Source organism: Thunnus thynnus, chromosome 24 (genome assembly GCF_963924715.1).
Source record: "Thunnus thynnus chromosome 24, fThuThy2.1, whole genome shotgun sequence".
Taxonomy (NCBI): domain Eukaryota; kingdom Metazoa; phylum Chordata; class Actinopteri; order Scombriformes; family Scombridae; genus Thunnus; species Thunnus thynnus.
The window spans coordinates 3458082-3480844 of NC_089540.1; the positions used below are offsets into that span (position 1 = coordinate 3458082).

The 22763-nt window shown below is 39.8% G+C and overlaps 1 protein-coding gene across 4 annotated transcripts in view; it reads left to right on the plus strand.

Moving 5' to 3' along the window:
- dock9b (dedicator of cytokinesis 9b) overlaps positions 1-22763 on the plus strand; it is a 66421-nt gene that overhangs the window by 22148 nt on the left and 21510 nt on the right. For all 4 annotated transcript variants that reach the window (XM_067582745.1, XM_067582747.1, XM_067582744.1 and 1 more), the window contains exons 3-23: positions 5196-5285; positions 7324-7406; positions 9519-9588; positions 10239-10334; positions 11474-11608; positions 11925-12099; positions 13337-13392; positions 14901-14975; positions 15118-15258; positions 15962-16315; positions 16410-16492; positions 16686-16808; positions 16906-16985; positions 17097-17284; positions 17809-17874; positions 19118-19210; positions 19505-19616; positions 20596-20714; positions 22122-22208; positions 22351-22440; positions 22610-22725. In XM_067582745.1, coding sequence (XP_067438846.1) covers positions 5196-5285; positions 7324-7406; positions 9519-9588; positions 10239-10334; positions 11474-11608; positions 11925-12099; positions 13337-13392; positions 14901-14975; positions 15118-15258; positions 15962-16315; positions 16410-16492; positions 16686-16808; positions 16906-16985; positions 17097-17284; positions 17809-17874; positions 19118-19210; positions 19505-19616; positions 20596-20714; positions 22122-22208; positions 22351-22440; positions 22610-22725 — 2432 coding nt within the window. The remainder of the gene's footprint in view (positions 1-5195; positions 5286-7323; positions 7407-9518; positions 9589-10238; positions 10335-11473; positions 11609-11924; positions 12100-13336; positions 13393-14900; positions 14976-15117; positions 15259-15961; positions 16316-16409; positions 16493-16685; positions 16809-16905; positions 16986-17096; positions 17285-17808; positions 17875-19117; positions 19211-19504; positions 19617-20595; positions 20715-22121; positions 22209-22350; positions 22441-22609; positions 22726-22763) is intronic.

Here is a 22763-nt window from a genome sequence, read left to right on the forward strand (position 1 = left end):
GTGTGTAGGAATGCAGCAGCACTGTGTATATCATTTTAGCAGCATTGTGATTTCAATTTCTATCGCCTGGGCCGTTCTTTCTATCGTCAACACCTCATAAAATCTTGCAGCACCAGAGTGGCAGGCATTCATGAGGCAAGAGTTGAAACAGAGGAGGAATACAGTCTTTTTTGACAAAACGTCTGACCTCCAATAAGATGAGGGGGACAAGGGCTACATGACTGACAGAGGCTCATTCTAAACTTCATGAATACTACTAGCTATGAAACACATATTTCTCCATGTATGCTTGTATAAATAAAACAAAAATATACCACATTTACAAAAGATTGACAATTAAGTTTAAAATATTATTTGGCCCCCTAATATTGCTTTTTTTGGAAGTTATTTTACAGCTCGTGATGCTCATGGATGTATTAGAAGAACCACATACTGGGCTACAAGATAGCGCCAATTCACTTGAATGAAAATTGCTTGCTGAGTGCATGAGCCAAGTACAAACAAAAAGTTAGAAACGGATTGTATGAGTAACTGGTGCAACCCAATCCAGTTCATGGACACAGAAAAATTGTGTTTTACTCATGGTTGCTCTTTCTTTTCCTTACACTTCACTCGTGTCTTTCTAGGAAATCAACACCTGCAACAGCTTAGCACAGCTGATCACAAGGATATAGTCAAATTATGATATCACATGGTGAACCCATGTGTAAAATTGGTCATAAATTTGACCTCTACATATATAACCACTGGTCCACAGTCCTAAAAATATTTACATGCTACAAAGACCTACTGCTTGTGTTCAAAGGAGCTCGAATACTGTGTCAACATTACATCACCTCAGTGCTGAGACGGAGCTCAGCAGGTCCACTCCCCAGTTTAAGAGACAAGAAGAAAACAGGGAGGGGTGCTGCTTAAATATTTGTCATTCCTCAATTCTTCTGGAAAAAATAAAACACACATACAGCTAGTTGTAGTTTAGCTTTTTGAGTCAATCCCACATACACATATACACATATATATATATATAAAAAGCTGTATATTTGTGACCGGTTTTTAATGAAGTATACTACAGTGGAAACCGCTTATAGTGATCAAAAAGCTTGGAACAGAATCATTCCTATACATATGCTGTTCAAATTTGCTTATATTAATCAAGTAGTTCGCTTACAATGTTCATTTTGGGTCTTTTCATACATTACAACAAAGTAAAACAAAATTTAAACTATGCTAATTCTATTTTTTTTACTTTACTCCCATGATACATGTATGATATGTACTTAGTGGCTGCAGCACCATTGTCTAATTTGGTAATCCATAAGTAATCCACTACTACATCTAAACCCCAAAGAGGTACAGTGATGTATGTCTTTTCATGAGAATGCCCCTTGTTACACACAGGGATGGCATGAGTGTGTTGCACTTAATACGATGGTACTGTGGGCGGGAGAGGATATTGCTATTATCAGATGAAACCCTCTCATCTTCAAAGTGTCAGTGTTCCATGAACTTACAAATTTTATCGCACTAATCTAGTTTGGTTGGGGTAATGAAGATAATACTGTAACAGTCTAATTAAGGCAACAAAACAAGAGGACAGAATAGACACATGTGAATTCATAGAAACAACAGTATGTAGTGGGAAATTACAATGTACTGTACAGTCTGCTTCCAGACCATTTCACAATCAGTACATGATGAGTGGTTTTCATTACAAGGCCGTCTGCAGTGCACAGCCATTAGTAACTGCCCAGGACTCAGTGCGTGCGTGCGTGTGTGTGTGTGTGTATGTCTGGTCCGACCCAGTCCGTCCATCTGTCTAACCTGCCATATGTTTTACATCACTGGGCTTAGAGAGGAAAAGGGGGGAGCCAGCTAGACATATGGGTCTAGAGTGTGCATGTGTGGTACAGATACACACGCATGTGAACACACACACTTGTGCACGGTAACTGGGTATGCAAGAGAGTACTGGGCCTCAGTGTGGAAGGAGGTAAAAGGAGGTGAAGTGTTGAGTTATGGATTAACCTCCCCCACTTGTACATTCATGCAGAATATAGGAGAGATCCTTGGATGGATATTGGACTAAGTGTAGTCTAAATATACTTCAGATCCAACATTTTTTAATCATAGTAGAGTATAGTGACCAGGTCAAAATGAAATTACTCTTTTGCATATCCTGCACACATATGTAACCATACATTTGTGCAGATAAAACAGTCATCCTGCAGTCACTTTCATCTTTCAAAGTAGAAAGAGGACATGGGAAAACCTGACTCTCCCCTCCTGCCCTTAACCACTCTGCCTAGATATCTCCATGCTAGAGAATTTAATGCCTGGCATCACCCTATCTGCCCTGCAGCGTCACTGCCTGTGGGAACTCACTGCTCTGCCCAGTGGAAGCCGTCAAAGCCCTGGTTTAATGACTGTGAAAGGAATGCTGTTAATTGGCGGCCAGCAGTTCTTGCTTACAGTTGACTGACAGCAGTGTGCTTTGGTCAAAGTCTCCTGTGAGTGACTGGTCAAACGGGCAGGTTGTGTGTGTTGAGTGAATTAGTTAAAATGCAGACAGAAATTTGGCCTAAAACTCGTGCTAGTGCAACTGAAGTATCTGACAAGTGTCATATTGTGTCATGCTAATGGGTCATTCACCCAAAAAGAAACATTTTCTACTATTATCTACTCACCCTTGAGTTTTTATGATCATCAAATTGAGAGCAACTCAGCCCCTGTAGTTTTATCTCATCCTGCTCACACACCAGTGAAGTAAAAGGAATAGTTGGACATTTTGGGAAGCATATTCACTTTCTTACTGAGATTTAGACGAGGAGATTGATACCACACTCATGACGTATGCTAAATATGTAGCTAAAGCTAGGTGACTATTATCTTAGCTTAGCATAAGGACTGGACACAGGGGGAAACAGTTAGCCTAGCTCTGTATCTTCTTTGTTTAATCTGTTCGAAAACTGAAACATAAACATGACATGGATTAAACAAGATAGAATGTGTTAATTAGTGAGCCTTAGAGGTGGTGATAGGTGCTTTTTTTTTTTTTTTTACCTATGCACAGAGTCAGGTCAGCTATTTCTCCTTGCTTCTATTCCAGTCTTTAGGCTAAGCTAAGCTAACCGCCTTAAGACTTTGAAATTAATGGACAGATATGAGAGTGGTATTGATCATCTCATCTTGGCAAGACAGTGAATAAGCAAATTTGCCAAAATGTTAAACTGAAAGCCTAAAGTAAATTGAATTTTTCCAAAGTAATCATGGAGAACAATCCAAGTCTTTTGTAGCCAAACCACTGCAGTCGGCCTGAATGACCTGAATTTTCCTCACTGCAGATGTTTTCACCAGTGTCAGTGATTTATAATACGTATAGTATAAGAACATTTTTGACCTGCATACAGATTACACAGGGTTGAATATATGAGCTCGGTTCAGTTTACTGACACGTCCTTAATAGCTATTGCAAGAGTGAACTGTGACAATTGAGGGCAGAGGCTCAATAACTGCTTGCCAATGTAAGAATAGGAGATTTATGACAAAACTAGGTCATTGTGCCACTGTTTCCTACTTATCTTTGTGGGGTGAGTAGAAAAGCAGAACACTAAGTGGGAGCAATGGTGGCTGCAGCGTCCAATAGCTCGGAAGACTTGCCAGGCCAACAGTCTTGACGCCCCGAGGCGCCTTTTGCTCCTCTGGTATGGATTCTTGCTCTCCTCTCTCTGGCTGAATCTGTCTAATAAGGCTGGCAGGGGGGAGAATTAGGACTGGAATAAGGGTAGGCTGCAGAAGATTCTCTGCAGTAGCGGCAATTTATTTCTTTGTGAAAAAGAACAAAAGTACCATCTCCTTTCATCTCAACTTTCTACATTAGATTTACAACTTTGTTTAAAGGAATAGTTCAATACTCGGGGAAATACTAGAGATGTTATGCCTGATACTGGAGCTTTGAAGCCTGTGTCAATACTCTGGAGCAGAGACCTTGAAACCACCACTAGCTTGCTTCAAAACTGCAAAAATCATATGACTGAAGCAGCAGTGTACTGCTTCATTCTGTCAGTGAACCTATGGTTGCCTTGAAATTGGTTCGAGCTGACATTCAAAACTAACTGTTGACGTAATTAACCTAGATTTAGAGAAATTACATCTGTCCAATTACACTTAATCTTCACCATCATATGACTCCAACTCTTACTCTTTATTCAGTATATTCAGTTTGTCTGTGAGGCAAAACCTTCTGTCACCACACTGTACTTTTGTGTCAAATGTATAATATTTAAGTGCAGGTCATTCTCAACACATTTGTCTTACCAATAGATGTCATTGCACAGTTTGAGTATGGAACCTTTTTCTGATACATGTCAAGAACCCTTAATGATTTAGAAAGCTGCATTTCGCTATCACTAGGAAAAAGCGTATTAGCATTCTTGCTGAGAGTTAGATGAGAAGATTGATACCACTCTCAAGTCTGTACGCTAAATATAAAGCTTAGAGCAAGGAGCCTGTTAGTTAGCTTAGCATAAAGACAGACTGTAAGGTGGGGGAAACAGCTAGCCTGGGTCTGTCCAAAGGAAAAAAAAGAAACTAAAGGCCACATTATATCTTATTTGTTTAATATGTACAAAGACCTATACACAAACCAAAATTGGATAGACCCAGGCTAGCAGTTTCCCCTTTCTTCCATACTGCTAAACTAAGCTGATTATCTCTTGCCTTTAAGCTTCATATTATAGTGGTATCAATCTTCTCAGGTGTTTCAAGAGTATTTTCCAAAATGTCACACTATACTTTTATTGTTGACAATCAGAGCTAACAGTCTGATATGATTTGACCGTCTGGTTGAATGGGGAGGCATCAGAGAGATGTAGCAAGAAGCATCGTCCCTGCTGAAGTGTCCTTGAGCAGGGCATTGATCCACACCAGCTCCAAAAGGCCGGTTTGTAGCTTGACTTGGTGTCAAGCTTTGAAGTTAAGTACAAAGAGAACTGCCTTCTGGAGTTCAATAAAATCTCATATACCGGTAATCATGAGGAGCAGTAAAAATAACACTAAACATACAGTCAAAGCGGGAAATGGGTCCACAGTGTGAGTGAATTTGCTCTGTTGCATAAAAACACCAGCAGGATGGATAAGTTGTGCCAATCTCTTGTATCACTCCGCTTTTCATGCCTGCTTTCCGTCTGTCTCCTCAGATCTCCACCCTGAGGCGCCAGGGCAGGACTCTGTTCTCCACCGTGCCAGAGACTGCCGAGAAAGAAGCTCACTCGCTGTTTGTCCAAGAGGTAAAACTAATACATACCTGGACGAAGGCCTGCTTTGTCCATTCTTTATCCCTACATCTTGGCCTGAGCCTCAACCTCTCTGTTGTGACCAAAGCCCTGCTCTATCCTTTTTCTTGGAGCACAGCCACGTTTTCTCTCCTTTCACCAAAACACAGGTGTTTCACCTCTGTCCAGATACTGCAACTGCTCTCACACCCTGAAGACCCATCAAGCTCATACGTTCAACCTTTAATCCAGCCAAGGATTCATTCTGATTTGTTTACGACATATGGATAAAGCAGAGCGGATTAGATTTCATAGAAAGTTAGTGAAAAAGAAAAATGTTTGTTGACCACTCACATGATTTAGAGACAAGGGAAAACCGATACGATGTTGCTGTTAGCCTTTAAATGAACTTCCATTTGTGTTCTCCACCCTCACATGTTTCCTGACAGTGCAGTGGATCAGCCACAGATGGAACCCACAGTTCATTGGTGGTTCACGTCATGTTGTTTCGAAGGAGCTGTGTGCTTGCGTTGGTTGGGGTGCGGCCTGATATAGGCTGATAGGAGATAGTCCCCCATGGCTGCAGCCAGGAATTACATCATAACCACATCTGGAGCAGCTGTGCAGTCTTATACAGAGGGGACGTTCTTTTTTGAATTAATTTTTCCACTTTTTACTGACCCCTTGCCTCACTCAACATGTGTGTTTCATGAATTTGCAGAATTGATATTCAAACACATATTGAAATATCATAAAGTAAACAGTAATGAGAAAAGAGACATTTTTATGTTGATACGCAACCTTCTGGGCATCTTTGTTAGCTTAGGCAGCAGTTGGCTTTACGACATTTGACATTGACTTGATTATAAAAATGAAAACAATCATTACTTGTTTTTCACAGGTATACTACACATCTTACTACACTGGTCTGAATTGAAAAATTATACAGGAAAGTCTAATTAAGACCAGATTAATTTCTCTAGTAGAGGTGGTGTTATTTCAATATTACCAACATTGGTCAGTGATTGTAATGCTGTCCAGAGCACATTTCTCTGGGATTTTTCACCCCTTAACCCAGTAATAATTGCAGCCCCAATTACATACTAAGTGTCGGCGAACTCACTGATCCTCCTGTGATTTACATCCAGTCCAGAGAGACATTTTGCATTTTGCAAGTGTACCTCTGAGGTTTTATGCATAATAAAACTCTGACCTTAAATATGCTGACCTCCAATCGGATTCTGGTAATAATGGGAGCCGTACGTTCTGACAAAGAGAATTGTACTGTAAAGGAAAATGGTGTAATAGTTGCCTAGTAATAGTGCCTCTCTGAATTCACAGACTTCTGTAATTCTATTTCCTGGTCTTACTGGGAGTAAAACATCACCAACCTGGCAGAATTTATTAGATAGGAAGAGGATACCAGGTTTCAAATTAATATTATGATTGTTTACATTCTGATGTAGTCCCTACCTTGTGCAAACTATTCATTCTTGCACATTTGGTCTGTAAACCACCATGAGTCTAATTTGCCAGATGATGAATGGCAAATTACAGTGATGACTTTCATTCCTAGGGAGGAGGAGAATTATTTAATTACCCCCACCTCCCCCGTAATATGAATTATGTCTGAATAGGGATTAAGTCTGTCTTTCATTCAAGACTTATACAAAAACGTTTAAGATTTTTTTTTAGCTTCCTGTGCTTTTCTCAAACGCCTGATTTGTGCCAGGATTATTCAGACAGAAATAAATCACTATTCCACTGCCTGACATATAGTAAAAAGAATGTTTTTCTTGTTAACAATGCATTTTAGTAGTCTGTCTAACCATAGCCGTGTCAGCTAAAACTCCTTCAACTGATCTGTCTTAAAAACAAGAAGGTCACTGCAAGTCCAAGTCTTACCTTTAAAAGAACATCTTTTGGCGAGACGGAAATCAAATATGCACTTACTTTGCTGTTGTTGTTTCACAAACCTGAGCCTGTCTGTGTCTGGATCATGTGTGTTATTTGCTTTTGCTAAAACTACCTTCCTCACTTTCTGTTTCTGCAGTGCATCAAAACTTACAAGTCGGACTGGCATGTGGTCAATTACCAATATGAGGAATATTCTGGAGACTTCCGTCAGCTCCCAAAGTGAGTGTGTGTGTTTCAGCTGGACTGACAGATGTAAGGTTTAGAATATTTTCCTGACAGATTCATCAGACTGTGCTCGAAGTGTAAAAGTGATTTGGGGGTGGACTAGTTTGACATTGCCCCCATGCTCACTAACAATGAAAGAGGACACAGCACAATAGTACTGTGAACAGTTTACCAAGCTGCATTCATGCAGCCAAGGTCTCTGCTACCTTTTCTTTTTGAAATGTTCGAATAACCGTTGAGCTGAACTGACTTATTGAAAGTCATGTCTGTCAAAATAAATCTACTATCTTCTTGGTGTTAAAGGGACTCGGAACACATGAACATCATAATGTCCTCTGCGACTCTGAAGGGTGCTTTGTGTAGTCTGTGAAAATAACCCTGCTGATGCCATAATGATGTCATCAGGGTTAACTTACAAGCATACAAATTTACAACAGAAAGCCTTTTAGACTGGAGGTGTGGAGTTTGAAAGGCAAGGACATACTAGGGACTAAAATTCAGGTCCTGCTGCTTTCATTTTGAACATATTTTATTATATTTCTGTCTCTTATGAGCGCCCCTTTAAATCCAGCAAATAAAACAGGTGTACAAAATTATTTTAACAGATAAGTAAATTCAGATATTTGTGTTAATTTGAGAGACTGACGATTAAAATGTGTTAATTTGCATTTATTTAGTCCATCACATTTGGATTGCGTGTGTATTTATTCTCTGATTAGCATTTTTTCTCTGGCTCTAGCTGTCCAGCTAGTAGTCTGCTTTCTCCACTTTGTAGCACACTGTGGTGCAAAAGCCCTTCAAGCCGTATTGTAAATCTTATTGTGTTTAGTGCCCTTTGTTTACAGCCCAGTGAATGTTTTAGCCAGAACCCTAGAAACACGGAAATCTGTGTCTGGGAGGCTCCAAGCTCTTACTCAACAACAATAGAAGGCTTCCTATGTTTTTTTTTTTACCAAAGATAAGCAGACTATTCTGGGATCACTGTTGATAGATAACATTAAAGCTTAAAGGAAATCCCACAATGCATTACGTCCATATGTGTCCTTGGTCGAGTCACTTTCCTTAAGGACAGGAATGCTCTTTACAGATGTTGTGTGTCATGTTTAAAACATTGTAGAGTAAAACTAGTCAGGTCCCGGCCTTGGCCTTGAGGCTGTTTATGCTAGTAGTTCCCTAGAGCAAGCTGAGTCTTGTAAAGGTCAAAGGGCAAGCTGTCCATCTGGGGTTTGAGCTGCACTTAGAGAAGCTACTGCGGTACTTGAGTGACATCCTGTAAAGCTAGAAGAAGTATTCCTGATGTGAATAGCCTTCAAAAGAGGTGCTTTTTGAACTTTTTGCATTCTGAAACATAAGTGTATATTTGTCAGAGTCACACATATTATCAAATCTGCCTTTTCTCATTTATGTAACATAACTAAGCAATACAAAATGCACATTGCAATACACTACTCTCTGGCCTACAAATGACAGCAGTGAGATGTTTTCATTTGTTCCAAAACACAGCTGCCAGCTGGTTTTTTCATCTTTTTTCTATGTTCTCTGGTCTATCCTTGTTTCACAACTAGTTACCTAAATAGAATTGTCAGACATTTTACGAAATATGCTTATTCGCTGTCTTGCTAAGAGTTAGATGAGAAGGTTGATACCACACTCATATCTGCACGCTAAATATAAAGCTATAGCCAGGAGATGGTTATCTAGACGGTTTAGCTTAACAGGGGGAACAGCTAGCCTGGCTCTGTCTGAAAGCATGGTTGTATTATAAGAGCTTTTATAATACATTCATGGCATGAAGGTAGCAGAAACCTGCCTACCAACACTTTTAAAGATACTAATTAACATGTTATATCTTGTTTGTTTGATCCTTGCAAAAACTGAATTGTTAAAATGACATGTTGTGGTTTTACAGGGAATTACACGCTAACTTTAGACATTAGACAGAGCCAGGCCAGCTGTTTCCCCCTGCTTCCAGTCCTTTTGCTAAGCTAAGCTAACCATCTCCTGGCTCCTCACTCCTTGGGTTATGCACCCGATATGTAAACTGAAATTGAATTTGAATTTAAACTAAGTAACTAAGACTAAGTTGTGTTTTCTGTTTCCTTTCAGTAAGGTGTTGAGACCTGAGAAACTGGCACCTCACCTGTTTGAGGTGGATGAAGATGTGGAAAAAGACGAGGTAAGAATCCCAGAATGCTCTCTTCTTCTATTAAAAAAAAAAAGGTTTTTGCAGTAGACTCTCATCCTCTTGTCACAACAGACTTCTTCTACAGAGCCACCGGCCACTTAACAACCCCCAGGAGTGTTAAACAATGACGCTATAGGGCAATGGGTTCAACCTCTCTCAAAGCCATACTAAACCCAGTGCCATCAGAAACTCAATTTTGAGGGAGTGTAATAGAGCACAAACACTATTCTTTTAATTTATTGCCCAATATTGTGTTCATTTATTTGATTCCATTTCTCTTTTACAAGCCAACGTTTGGATGTTTTCTTCAATGTTCTCTTTCTCAGAATAGCAAACATCTTCATGACATTTGTTGCATCTTAAGAGCACATCCCTTCCCAATAATCACCTTGCTTCAGGCATTGATTAACTGAGAGGCCAATGACCTTTAATAGACACACCGTCACAGCTGAAATCCCTTAAGAATAGAGAAGTGCAGTGTTGATCTTAATGTTGATCTTAATGAAGAGCATTCTTCTTGGACTGTCAATGCGGGTCTCTCCTCCCACCAGCCTTGAGGGCAGTCAGCAGATTTTTAAACTCAAAGCAAAATGAATGTACTTCTCATCTTCGTGTGTGTTTTGCATCTCCTCCTTCTGTAGGACACAGCCTCCCTCGGATCTCAGAAGGGAGGAGTGTCTAAACATGGCTGGCTGTACAAAGGCAACATGAACAGTGCAATCAGTGTTACTATGCGGGTGGGTACAGTAACAGCTTTAACCACTAAAGACAACTCATTCTTTCACAACCCCTTTCTGATGTTGTTACTAGTGACTTTGATGATTTTGACTTTAATATGCAAGTACATAGTTTTCTGCTAGTGTGGCAACATTGTGGTTAAGATGGTTAGTTAACACTTTACTTTAGCATTCATGACCGGTATAGAAACACTTAATACATTGTTTATAACACACTTTAACACAGTTGTAAGCAGATATGAAGACATTTAAGTGTTAATTAATGATTAAGGTATGCCAACAATTATAACTTTTCTGATGGAGTATCTGTAACTGGTGTGTAAACAGATAATAAATGATTGATAATACAGTATAACATAGCTTTTATAATCATATATGATGAAGAATGAAGAAATCCTTACACTGTGTTATAAAACATTTATTAACAGCAAATATATAATGTAGAAATCATTCACAGGCAGCTTTAAAATGGTTTAGAAATGTGTTGAAAACTCATGAAGACCTGTGGAGCATCAGTTCATTCTTGACCTTGGAAATAGCAGTTTGACAACAACAACAACAACAACAAAATTAACTCCACTTGCTAGATTACTCCTGGGCTTTTCAGCTACATTTCATGATCTTCATCAGTGGATGCTCAGTTGTGAAGTTGCTAAGTGAAATAAATACTCCCTTAATATATAAATACAATGAACAAGTACTTGATATGTGTAACATGAAGACATATTTTACATGATTACAACTGTGTTATGTTGTCATTCATTAACTGTTTATACACCAGTTACAGATGCTTTACAGAAGTTATAATTGTTAATAAATACATTCAGTAACACTTAAAATATATTATTATTATCATTATATCTTCTTACAACTACATTATAGTGTCGTGTAAATTCTGAATAGGGGCAGTTTAACGATGATTGGGTCATTTTGAGATAAAACCTTAAGTAAGCAGTAGCATCTTATTACAACATTTGTCTTTTTCTCTCTGCACATGTGGAAATCATGTTATCCCATAACTTTATGTACTTATTCATTTTACACTTGAGCTTTCCCATGGCCCATCTCCACCCTCATATATTTTTAGAGTGAAAGAGGCCATTTGGGATTTCTTTACGTTCTCTGTTTTCATCCTCTAGTCCTTCAAGAGGAGGTACTTCCATCTGGCTCAGCTGGGAGATGGATCCTACAACCTCAACTTCTATAAAGACGAGAATACCTCCAAGGAACCCAAAGGGACCATCTTCCTTGACTCATGCATGGGGGTTGTTCAGGTAAAAGGCAAAGGCCTTACACACTGGGGCCTTTGAAAACATAGCACACAAATTGAATTCAGAAAAATGAAAGTGTGCTTACAGTAAAGTGTAAGCCTCTTGTAGAGAGCAGGCCTCTAAGGCACCTCAGGAGCTAGAACGTACGTTTCTAATAATAATTCAAGACAGTTATCAGCTTTTTGGGTCATAATAGAATAGCTTTGTTCCAGTTAGCTTAAGTATGCAACCTTTGTGTTTTGAAGATGAACACAAATTAAAACTTGAATTTAAGAAAGGACCAAAACAGACTGCTTGAAGTGATTTTGTTGTCTTTCAGAACAGCAAAGTGCGCCGGTTTGCCTTTGAGCTGAAGATGCAGGATAAGAGCACGTTCCTGCTGGCTGCAGACAGTGAAGCAGAGATGGAGGAGTGGATCACCACCCTGAACAAGATTCTCCACAGCAGCTTTGAACAGGCCATGCAGGAGAAGAGGAACGGTGACCTGCATGACGGTGTGTGTCTTTTTGTGCATTTGTCATCTGCCTAATTGTAGGTTTTCAATTCTTTCACATCTTGCTTGTTCAGTATCTTACTGTTGGATTGGCCCAAAAAGTTGGTGGGGGATATCTGTAACCGCGTGATTATCTTATCTGTCCAACTGAATGTTGTGTGTAAATGGCCACACAAGTTGCTCATGTCTTGGTCCCATAGTGTTCTGTGTACATGCTGCTCCTTGGCTACATCATTTGTCACTTTGACAGCTCTTATCAATGTTACACTGATGACACACAGCTGTATGTCTCTTTTTAATCACAAAAGTTTTGTGAAACTAGACAAAATCCAGAACTGGCTCAGTGTAATAAGAGAATAGAAGTGTCCACATTTTCTGGGAAACAGAAATTCTTTTTATTGGGCCAGATACTGTTGCAGCACAATTAGTCTATCATGCTTACTTGCCCAAAATGTTAAACTGAGCTGAAATTTAAATGTATTTATAGTATATATATATCCTTGGTGTTTATTTTGACTTGTGTACTTGATCAAAACAGTAAATCATCCAAAGAGAAGGAATGCAATTATTATTATTATTTTTATTTTACAGTTACAGTGCCCCTTATATCAGTGGTTTTCAGTGGGTGAATTCTTGGTTCAGACTGTAATTTGATTGGTGCTGTAATATTTGTGTAGGCGGGAACTAAAAATAGTACATAACCAGGTTGGGAGCTGACATTATTAGCCATGCTTGAGTTGAGCACTCCATACATTACATGATTTGAATCACAGGGCTTTGTTTAAAAGCATCTTAAAACCCATTTGTTTTCTCCCACTTTGTGTTGTTTTTGTAACTTTTTTTACTCCTTGTTTTGTTGTCTTCTCTGTCTTGGTGTCTACCTCTTTCCCTTTTCATTTTCTGTAAAGCTTTCTTGCTTGTCCTAACAGCTCAATCATTTGTGCATGTATTTCTTTGCCTGCCTCACGCTGTTTGCATTTGTTGCCTTCATGTCTTTTGATGCTTTTTGTATACCACCTGTGAGTTTCTTCAATTTGTTTTTTTCCATATGGAATAATTGATCTTGGATTTTTACTCATGAAAATCACTCATGATGCATGATAAACAAGTTTATTATCAATATCAATTCAGTGTTATTTAATTCTCCTTCCCTCCTCATAGAGAGGCAGAGACCAACACATCATTATGTTCTGTATAATTGCATCCGCTAACAGAGCTCATGTTAATCTCTCCAACAGATGAGGAGCATGGAAAAACAGACCTTTCTTCCGGAAGTTTTCAAGACAGCTTTCAGGTAGCCTGTTTTTTCCATCTATAGTAACACGTTAAACAATGCTCACCACCTATGAATGACCACACAACAAGCCCATATGGATTAGCTTTTTACATGCTGTAGTGGTGCTCTGGACGTCTGAGGTGCCACATGACTTCACTTGGAAGCAGTCTGTACTGTAACTGGAGCTTTGCTTTGAGTAGAATAGCTAAACAGCTGTATTTCCTGCAACCACATTTTCCTGTTGGTGATAACCAAGCAAACATCTGGAATAGTGTGTATGGCCTCCAAATGTAGAGGCCAGATGAGGCCAACTCTGGTGCTAAACAGGAGTGCAGCAGTGGAACCTGACAATCTGACAATAAGCACTTAAAGGCATAGTCTGTGAGGTGCTGTTTTTACAAAAGAGACTGTCCTCTCAAGCCAAACGACAGCAAGTGTTTCAGCAAATACCCAAAAACGACATGTTTTTTTGTTTAAGTGACAAACTGACCTCAACAAAGTGTTTATCACTATTACCATGATGACAAAGGTCCACTAACAAAATAAGAACGTATTTTAACTCAAACCATGATCTTTCCCTTCATCTAACCTAGTTGTTTTTGTGCCTACACCTAACCATGTGTCATTCTAGAGGGTATAGACACATTGTGTTTTTGATGTTTGATTTGGAGGACTTGTTACAGTCAACCTCTACTTAAAGCTACTCTAATCAATATTTTCATATTTAGAATTGATCAAATGACTATGTACAATGTGATAAGGGTTACTTGTACAGTGTTTTCCCTATAATAGTACAGGCCTGGCGGGCCACCAGGCCAACAAGAACCCCTGCCAGGCCAAAAAAACATTTTTAATGCCAGAAATAACGCCAAATATCCATTCATTTGGAAATCAATAGTGTGCTCTCTGTGCAGTGCTGTTCTGAAACGCGAGTTAACCTCTGGGTCGTTGCCTAGGAAACTCTTGGTATTGTAGTAGCTTTTAAGGAATACGGCAGTGCGTAAAATGTGGCATAGCAGGTGAGTGAGTGGTTGAGTGAGAGAGTGAGCGGCAGAAAAGTGACAGTGAATGTGGGTGGAGCAGAGGAAAAGGTTAGCAGTAAGTTGTCAGTCTGGTAGTAAATATACAGTACAGACTACAGTGTTTCAGTCAATAAATGCTGCAGCTTCTCAAGACCAAGAAAAGTCATGTCACATCTGGAAAAGTAAAGGAGGTTAGCTCCAAAGCTAGCAACAATGGATCAGCCTAACCTGACAACATCAACATGGTCCTAATAAGATACAATAGGATTTTCATGTTCATAGTATGTAGCATAATATCATATCATAAGTCTAAGACCTACCATATTTTTGGGCTGTGGAGCAGCTTTCACAAATTTATTTTTCTTACAAATTAGACCTTTCATGACAATAATATTTTTAAATAATACCAGTGTGAATGTGTGTGTGTATGTGTGTGTGTGTGAATGAGAAGCACATTATGAAATTCATTTGATGCTGATAACATTTCCTGCATTTTTTTAACAGACTGCCAGAGATATTGAATCTAAAATGAGGAGTGAAGCTCGCCTGAAATTGTTTACCTTGGACCCTGACACACAGGTGATGAAGATAATAATCCTGTACATTCTGTATGATAGTCAGTTCTGATCATTCTTCCTCTATTATTCAGGTTTTTTTAAACTTATTTTTGTTGTGGCAATGAATATGTCAAGCCTTCTGACAACAGCACCTGTTTCCACAGAAACTGGACTTCTCCGGCATTGAGCCAGATGTGCGGCAGTTTGAAGAGAAGTTCGGGAAGAGGGTCCTGGTTAGCTGTCATGACCTGTCTTTCAACCTGCAGGGCTGTGTTGCAGAGAATGAAGAGGGGCCAACAACTAATGTATGTTTCAATGAAAAACAAAGAGTCAAATATAGTTGAAGGTGTTCATTAAAAATTGCAGAGTGTATTTTTTATTAAAGTTGTCATATGAAGGCCCACATTAGTTGGATGCATTTGAAAGTGTGGAAGCACACTTGCAGCGTAATTCTGGGAAATGTCCTCTTAGCAAACGAGGGCGAGGTCTAGATCAGTTAAGAAGATCACAGACAGTTCAGATGGCCCACTTGGCTGGCCCCTGTTAAAATTGGTGTTGTTGGCACTAGAAATGGCCGTTGCCATGGCAACCAGCCTGGGCCTCCCACTATGCACTTAGACTTAGCACCAGTCTGAAGCTGGTTTCCTGCCGTCACTCTCCAAGGTCTCTGTCTCCGTAGAAGGAGTACTCCTTTTACACTCAGATGGGAAACCACAGCTATTAGCTCTACTACATACACATACACAGAGACATACTCACAAACACACACACATGCACACACAAATGGCTCTGTGTAATGGAAATGCATAGTAGAACCATGGAAAGAATGAATGGGAAGATGAATCACATCAATGGCTCATTTCGACTTGATGGAAAACAAGAAGTGCATTAGGAAGAATGGGTATCCCTTACACTGTAGTTTTCTTTTTCTTTCACCTACTCTGTGCGTCTCTCTAACCATCCAACTTCCACCAGAAACATTCACCCTCCTCTTCTCCTTCATTAAAGGTGGAGCCTTTCTATGTGGTCCTGTCACTGTTCGACGTCCAGAATAGTAGAAAAATCTCAGCCGACTTCCACGTGGACCTCAATCACCCTTTGGTCCGACAAATGACACAATCTTCTGGTTCTGGAGGTGGACAGGACTTGCACATCAACGGCAGCGGTGGTGATGCTCCCCTGGGCGGCCACAGGCTGGCCAGTGGGCTCCCAGAGGGGGCTCTCCAGTACCCCAGACAAGGGGTCTTTTCAGTTACGTGCCCCCATCCAGAGATCTTCCTGGTGGCCAGGATTGAGAAGGTCCTGCAAGGGGGTATCACCCACTGTACTGAACCCTACATGAAGAGCTCAGACTCTGCAAAGGTACGCACATTAGTAGAGATGACAGTGTGCTGCAGTCAACTTGTACTATTAATTTTAGGAATCAGAAAAATTAATCTCTTCTTTTTTGGCTTAGATGGCTCAAAAGGTGCTGAAGAATGCTAAGACAGCTTGCAGCAGACTGGGACAGTACAGGATGCCATTTGCATGGTCTGCAAGGTATAAAAACCCCCACTCTTTTGGCCTTTAGTGTCTAAAAATTAATGGGGCTTGTTCTCTTGTGTTATGATCACACCAGAGCAACAGAACTCCAGCGCAGCCTTTTGGGAGGCACAAATCTTTAAACCAGCAGTGGAGCACTGAAATTTGCTCCTCTTTAGTAAGTTCAGTGAATTTCTTTCTGTCTCTGCAGGCCTGTGTTTAAAGATGCATCAGGAACTTTGGACAAAAGCGCTCGCTTCTCAGCTCTTTACAGACAAGACAGCAGCAAGCTGTCAGATGAGGACATGTTCAAACTGCTCACTGACTTCAGAAAGTATGTCTTTCTTCTCCTGTCTCTACAACATATCACAGTCACTGGTTTTAATACTTGTTTTTGTAATTGGTGATTCTATCTCTGTTTCTCACAACAGACCAGAGAAAATGGCCAAACTCCCTGTGCTCTTAGGGAATTTGGATATAACTATTGACAGTGTGGCCCCGGATGTAACCAGTAAACCCTCCAAATATTTACAAAATTACTTCTAACTGTCTATTTATATCTATTTATAATCAGTAAACCTTAACCTTGAGGCCTGTAACTCCTCTCCTTTCCTGCCTGCAGATTGTGTCACTTCCTCCTACATCCCTGTGAGGAACTTTGAAGGAAACGGGCCAGGCAGCGCTCTGCTAGAGGTGGAGGAATTTGTACCTTGCATTGCTAAGTGTTCCCAACCCTTCACCATCTACAAAAACCACCTCTATGTCTACCCAAAACACCTCAAGTATGATGGGCAGAAATCCTTTGCTAAGGTATGTGCAGTAAGAATTGTAAAAGTATGAGGGGAAATTGGTGACCTTATCTTTAATCCTACCTATTTTTAAACCTTTTTAGAAAGTAAGGCTTTTGTTTGGCTCACATTCTCTTATCATCATCATTTTGTATTTGTGTTTAGCCTACGAGACAACTGGCAACCAGCCAAGCGGTAGAGCTGGATAGAATTATCCTCACGCAGAGTAGCAGCTTCTGATTAATACATTAATACAGAGTTGTTATTTTCACAAGGTCAGCTCCATACGGGAAACCAACCTGCCTTTTCTCCCCCATCTGTCTCTCTGCCCTCTTTTATTTTAAATGAGAGCTGGCAATCCTTTCCCTGAAATACTTTCCCTCCTTTTATTGAAACTAATGGACATCTGAAATGGGCACAGAGAGGAACAAAAGAGAAGGTGTCTGGCAGAAAATTGGTTCTAGGCCAATAGGGATATATTAGAACTAGTTCTTGCTTTTCCATTATAATCTAATGTTTTTTTCCACTTTTGTCCCTCCTTTTCAGGCAAGGAATATTGCAGTTTGCATTGAATTCAAGGATTCTGATGAGGACGAAGCCCAGCCGTTGAAGGTGAATTTACATATATCATCCTTTAGATCATTCATTTAGATTTGAAAAATTCAAAAGAGACTTGCGACTTGACTTTGACTGTAACACAAATGACTTGTGAACTCACTTGGATGACAGCCTTTTGACAAATTGCTTGATATTCTCCCAAGCCCAAATAATAAAATTAATGTAATAAAAAAGTGAATACACTCTTTTTTGACAACAAAGATTATAACAGCAGCCAATCATGTTGCACAAGCAGGAGGGAAAGGTGTGTTTGGAAGTGTACACCAACACATTATCACATTCAGACATTAAAACGTTAAGAGATTTTTCTCCTTTTTTGTCTCCTGCAAGTTTATGTAAATGAAACTTCTGTGGAGACAAATGCATCAGCTGTGGCTAATTAACATTAATGGAATAAGTTACTTGCCAAAAATCCAAAATTAAACGTTTTGGCTGCTGTCTGATTAATGTGCTCTCTGCAAGCCAAGGCACACCTGATCAATTTACTTTTAAATATTATAAAATCTACAATACAAATTTTTAAAAAGCATTCATTATTTCTTCAAATTTACCATTTTAATGGTTTTAATTTGGTAGTAATTAAACTTGGGACTTGTTGGTCCTGACTATAGACTTGTTGGTCCTGACTAGGGACCTGTTGGTCTTGACTAGGGACTTGTTGGTCCTGACTAGGGACTCCTTGGTCTTGACTAGGGATTTGATGGTCCTGACTAGGGACTTGTTGGTCCTGACTAGGGACTTGTTGGTCCTGACTAGAGACTTGTTGGTCCTGACTAGGGACTCGTTGGTCTTGACTAGGGATTTGTTGGTCCTGACTAGAGACTTGTTGGTCCTGACTAGGGACTTGTTGGTCCTGACTAGAGACTTGTTGGTCCTGACTAGAGACTTGTTGGTCCTGACTAGGGACTCGTTGGTCTTGACTAGGGATTTGTTGGTCCTGACTAGAGACTTGTTGGTCCTGACTAGAGACTTGTTGGTCCTGACTAGGGACTTGTTGGTCCTGACTAGAGACTTGTTGGTCCTGACTAGAGACTTGTTGGTCCTGACTAGAGACTTGTAAGTCCTGACAAGGAACTTGATAGTTTTGACTTAGGACTCACTAGTCTTTACTTGCACCTTGCAAAACAATGCTAACAACTAGCATGTATACATTAAACCATGGTGTGATGACTATGTTTAATAAGACACACTAATATCTCTTTCTCATTCTTTAATCATCTCCTGCTCTCTGGATCAGTGCATCTATGGTCGTCCAGGAGGCTCTCTATTCACGAAGCAGGCGTATGCAGCCGTCCTGCACCACCAGCAGAACCCTGAGTTCTATGATGAGGTGATCATGCTACTCATAATCAGATCAGTTTTTATCAGTACAGTGGATATTGAAATATACATATTAATGGCTAAAAAACACCAGTCAGCAAGAGGTAGTATGACCAGAATTCAAAAAGTTCAGAGAGAAGGTAACACTTCTCAGCTCCTCTCATGTTGTTTGAACACAGTTCAACTCTACATTGAATCCTCACCGGAAATACTCCACTGGCACTTTTCACTTTCATTTTCTTGAACAAAGCTTCCTCTGTATTAGGGAACCAACCCCAGGAATCTGTGTTTTTCTCACCTTCAGATAAAGATAGAACTGCCTACTCAGCTGCATGAGAAGCATCACCTTCTCTTCACCTTCTATCATGTTAGCTGTGATAGCAACAGCAAGAAGAAAGACCTGGTGGAGACTCCAGGTAGGCGGCAGCTTTCAGTCATCTCTTCTTTTGTGAGTGTTCACAAAATACAAAATAAGGAATTAATGTAAATGTCTTCTGTGCATAATGTGGGCAAAAGCAATTTGATACAGTGTCACAGGTAGTGCTGATATGATTTGTTGTTAGGTTTAGGGAATTTAATTACCACTAAGCTGTACAGTTGCACCACCTACTAACAGCCCACAATATAAATTGAATACCTTTGTTAACATGAAAGGATGCAGGGCTTACCTGAGCTCTGGGGAGCTCAACATGCTTTCCATTGTCACTGTCACTCATCTCACCAACCATACACTGAGCTCGGTGTTGGTTTCAGTTTTTTAGGTTAACAAATAGACTTAGACAGAAACCTAACCAAAATACTTCAGGGATGAGGGTGATCATTCATCACGGCCTCAAAGAATAGTTGCTCCTAAGAACAGCAAGTCACTCTCATGTGTCCATATCTTCCTCTACTCTCCTCACTATGGTGACTGCGCTCACACAGGCTCATATTAGGTAAGACTTCTTGAAGCTTGGCAGCCAATCAAAAATGACAAATGACCAAAAAACTCCAAAACAATACAAAACAAAAGACAAATGACAACCTTTTACAGTGACATTCTCGCCCCCCTAAACAAACAACTTTGAGCAACTTTAATCACAATGTTAACAACATTGACCTTAACCTGGAACCATTATTCTTTATTTACTTTTTGTTGCTATTTTCTCAAATATGTCAAAAAATATGTCCAAAATATGCCGCTGCTTCCAAAGCAATCAAAACTGACATCCTATAACTTTCAACAGGCATACTGTGCACAGTATAGTTCAATGGGATTGTAGTTATGACTCTCCATTCGACTAGATTTCTACTAGATACTAGATAAAAGAAATGCATCATCATGCTCAAGCTGCAGCCACCCCAGTATTACCACAACTTTACAAACAGGTGGCCTTATCTATTCTGTTCCCACAGTGGGTTCAGCATGGTTGCCTCTGCTAAGGGATGGCAGAGTCATCATGAATGAACAGCAGCTGCCTGTGGCTGCCAATCTGCCTGCAGGGTACCTCGGCTCCCAGGATGTCATCAACAAGGTAAAACAAGATCTGATTATTTTTTAAGAGTTTTGTGTGGAATTGACATTATCTTGTGGTCATGAGAGGGCTGTGAACCCATAGTCTGCTTTTAGGACCTTCTAAGAACAATATTTTCCTGTATGGCCCTCAAACACTTTTGCAAAATTGTTTTAAAGACTGGATTTCTCTCATTACCATAGGATCAGATGCAGTTAGAGGTTAAAGGACCAGTGTGTAGAATTTAGTGGCATCTAGTGGTGAGGTTGCAGATTGCAACTAGCTGAATTCCCCTCCCCTCCCCCTCCCCTTCCAAGTGTATAGGAGAACCTACGGTGGCTGCGAAACTCACGAAAAACGTGATAGGCCCTCTCTAGAGCCTGTGTTTGGTTTGTCTGTTCTAGGCTACTGTAGAAACATAGGAGTACAATATGTCGGGCTCTGTGGAAGGTGACCTGCTCTCTATGTAGATATAAAGGGCTAATTCAAGGTAACAAAAACACAACGATTCTTATTTTCAGGTGTTTTACACTAATTAAAACATACTCATGAATATTATATTCCATTTCTAGATGCCATAAAATTCTACACACTGCACCTTTAATGGATAAAGATCTTATTAGCTATGATTGGATTTGGAGCTTATAGAGGTCCAATAGGCTTTCACATCAAATGCCTGTGAAATCTGATCAGTATTAAAATGTAATCAGTCAACAGCTCTCACCACTAAGGTCGCCAAGTATTCTTTCTTTGATGCACGCCTAATGGGTTTGCTGTAAATTTAATTAAATATGTAGTATAATGTTGGGTATGGGTATAGCAGGATTTACAACACAGAAGAACACACAAAGAAGGAAAGATGATAACGCAGTTGCAGAGGCACCTGACAATTCTTATAATGTGGTTAAAACTCAACTATCACTTGAGTTGGATAGTCAAGTCAGGGTCAGGGTAAGGTTTAGAAAGGCTATTCTATTCTTAGTGGATAGTATAGTTGCTTCTGGCAGCCGGTTAATATTAAATGAGGATAAGTATTCACTATGGACAAGATGATTCTAAATAAAATAAGAGGCCTTTGATAATTTGACAGTCTGCACTACTCATAGATTTTAAGAATATTGACAAGTTTAAGGTATTTTGTTCGGCCAATAACAAGACTTGTCTATTATGTTGAGAGCCAGGAGCACAAATGTACAAATGTATGCAGTTTTTTCATAAGAACTGTAAGTATATGTCATCAAACTGTCAAAGCAGCTTGTCTTCCAATAATACATAAATTGGATGGTGGGATGTGATTAATGTGTTATTGTTCATCTGTCACTGATTTTTCCAATTATATCATGTCGTCTATGCCCTGGCATTTAGACAACACAGTTCTGTATTTCTTCAGTATCCAGTGTGGTGATTGTTGCCCATTTGTCATTCCAGCACTCTGGCTCAGAGATCAAGTGGGTAGACGGAGGGAAAGCCCTGTTTAAGTTCTCAACTCATCTTGTTTCCACAGTTTACACTCAGGTATTTATATAAATATACATTATGCTCACTATATACATTAAGCTTACTCATTGCAGGTTGTTCTGGATTAAACACATTAGCTAAATGACCTCCAAATGCAAATAAATGTGAAATATGTATTTAAATAACATGTTTCCTTTAGGATCAGCACTTGCACAACTTCTTCCACCACTGTCAAAGCATGGATATGTCTGAACAGGCTTCAGAGGGGGGGCTGGTGAAATACTTGAAGGTATTCAGAGTTCCACTTTATTTCTATTGCTCCAAAAATATGGAACACACCCTTTGTTCACGCCCCATCAAATGCAATCTTGTTATTTAACATTTTAAGGAACAGGACATTCCAGAGTCTACATTTGTTCAATATTTTTTCTTTTCTTGTTTCCTCCCCTCCCTGCTAGAGTCTGCATGCAATGGAGGGTCATGTAATGGTCAACTTTCTGCCCACCATCCTCAACCAGCTGTTCTGTGTCCTTACGAGAGCCACACACGAGGATGTGGCTGTCAATGTGACAAGGCAAGGCCCCCCACACACACACATACACACACACATGT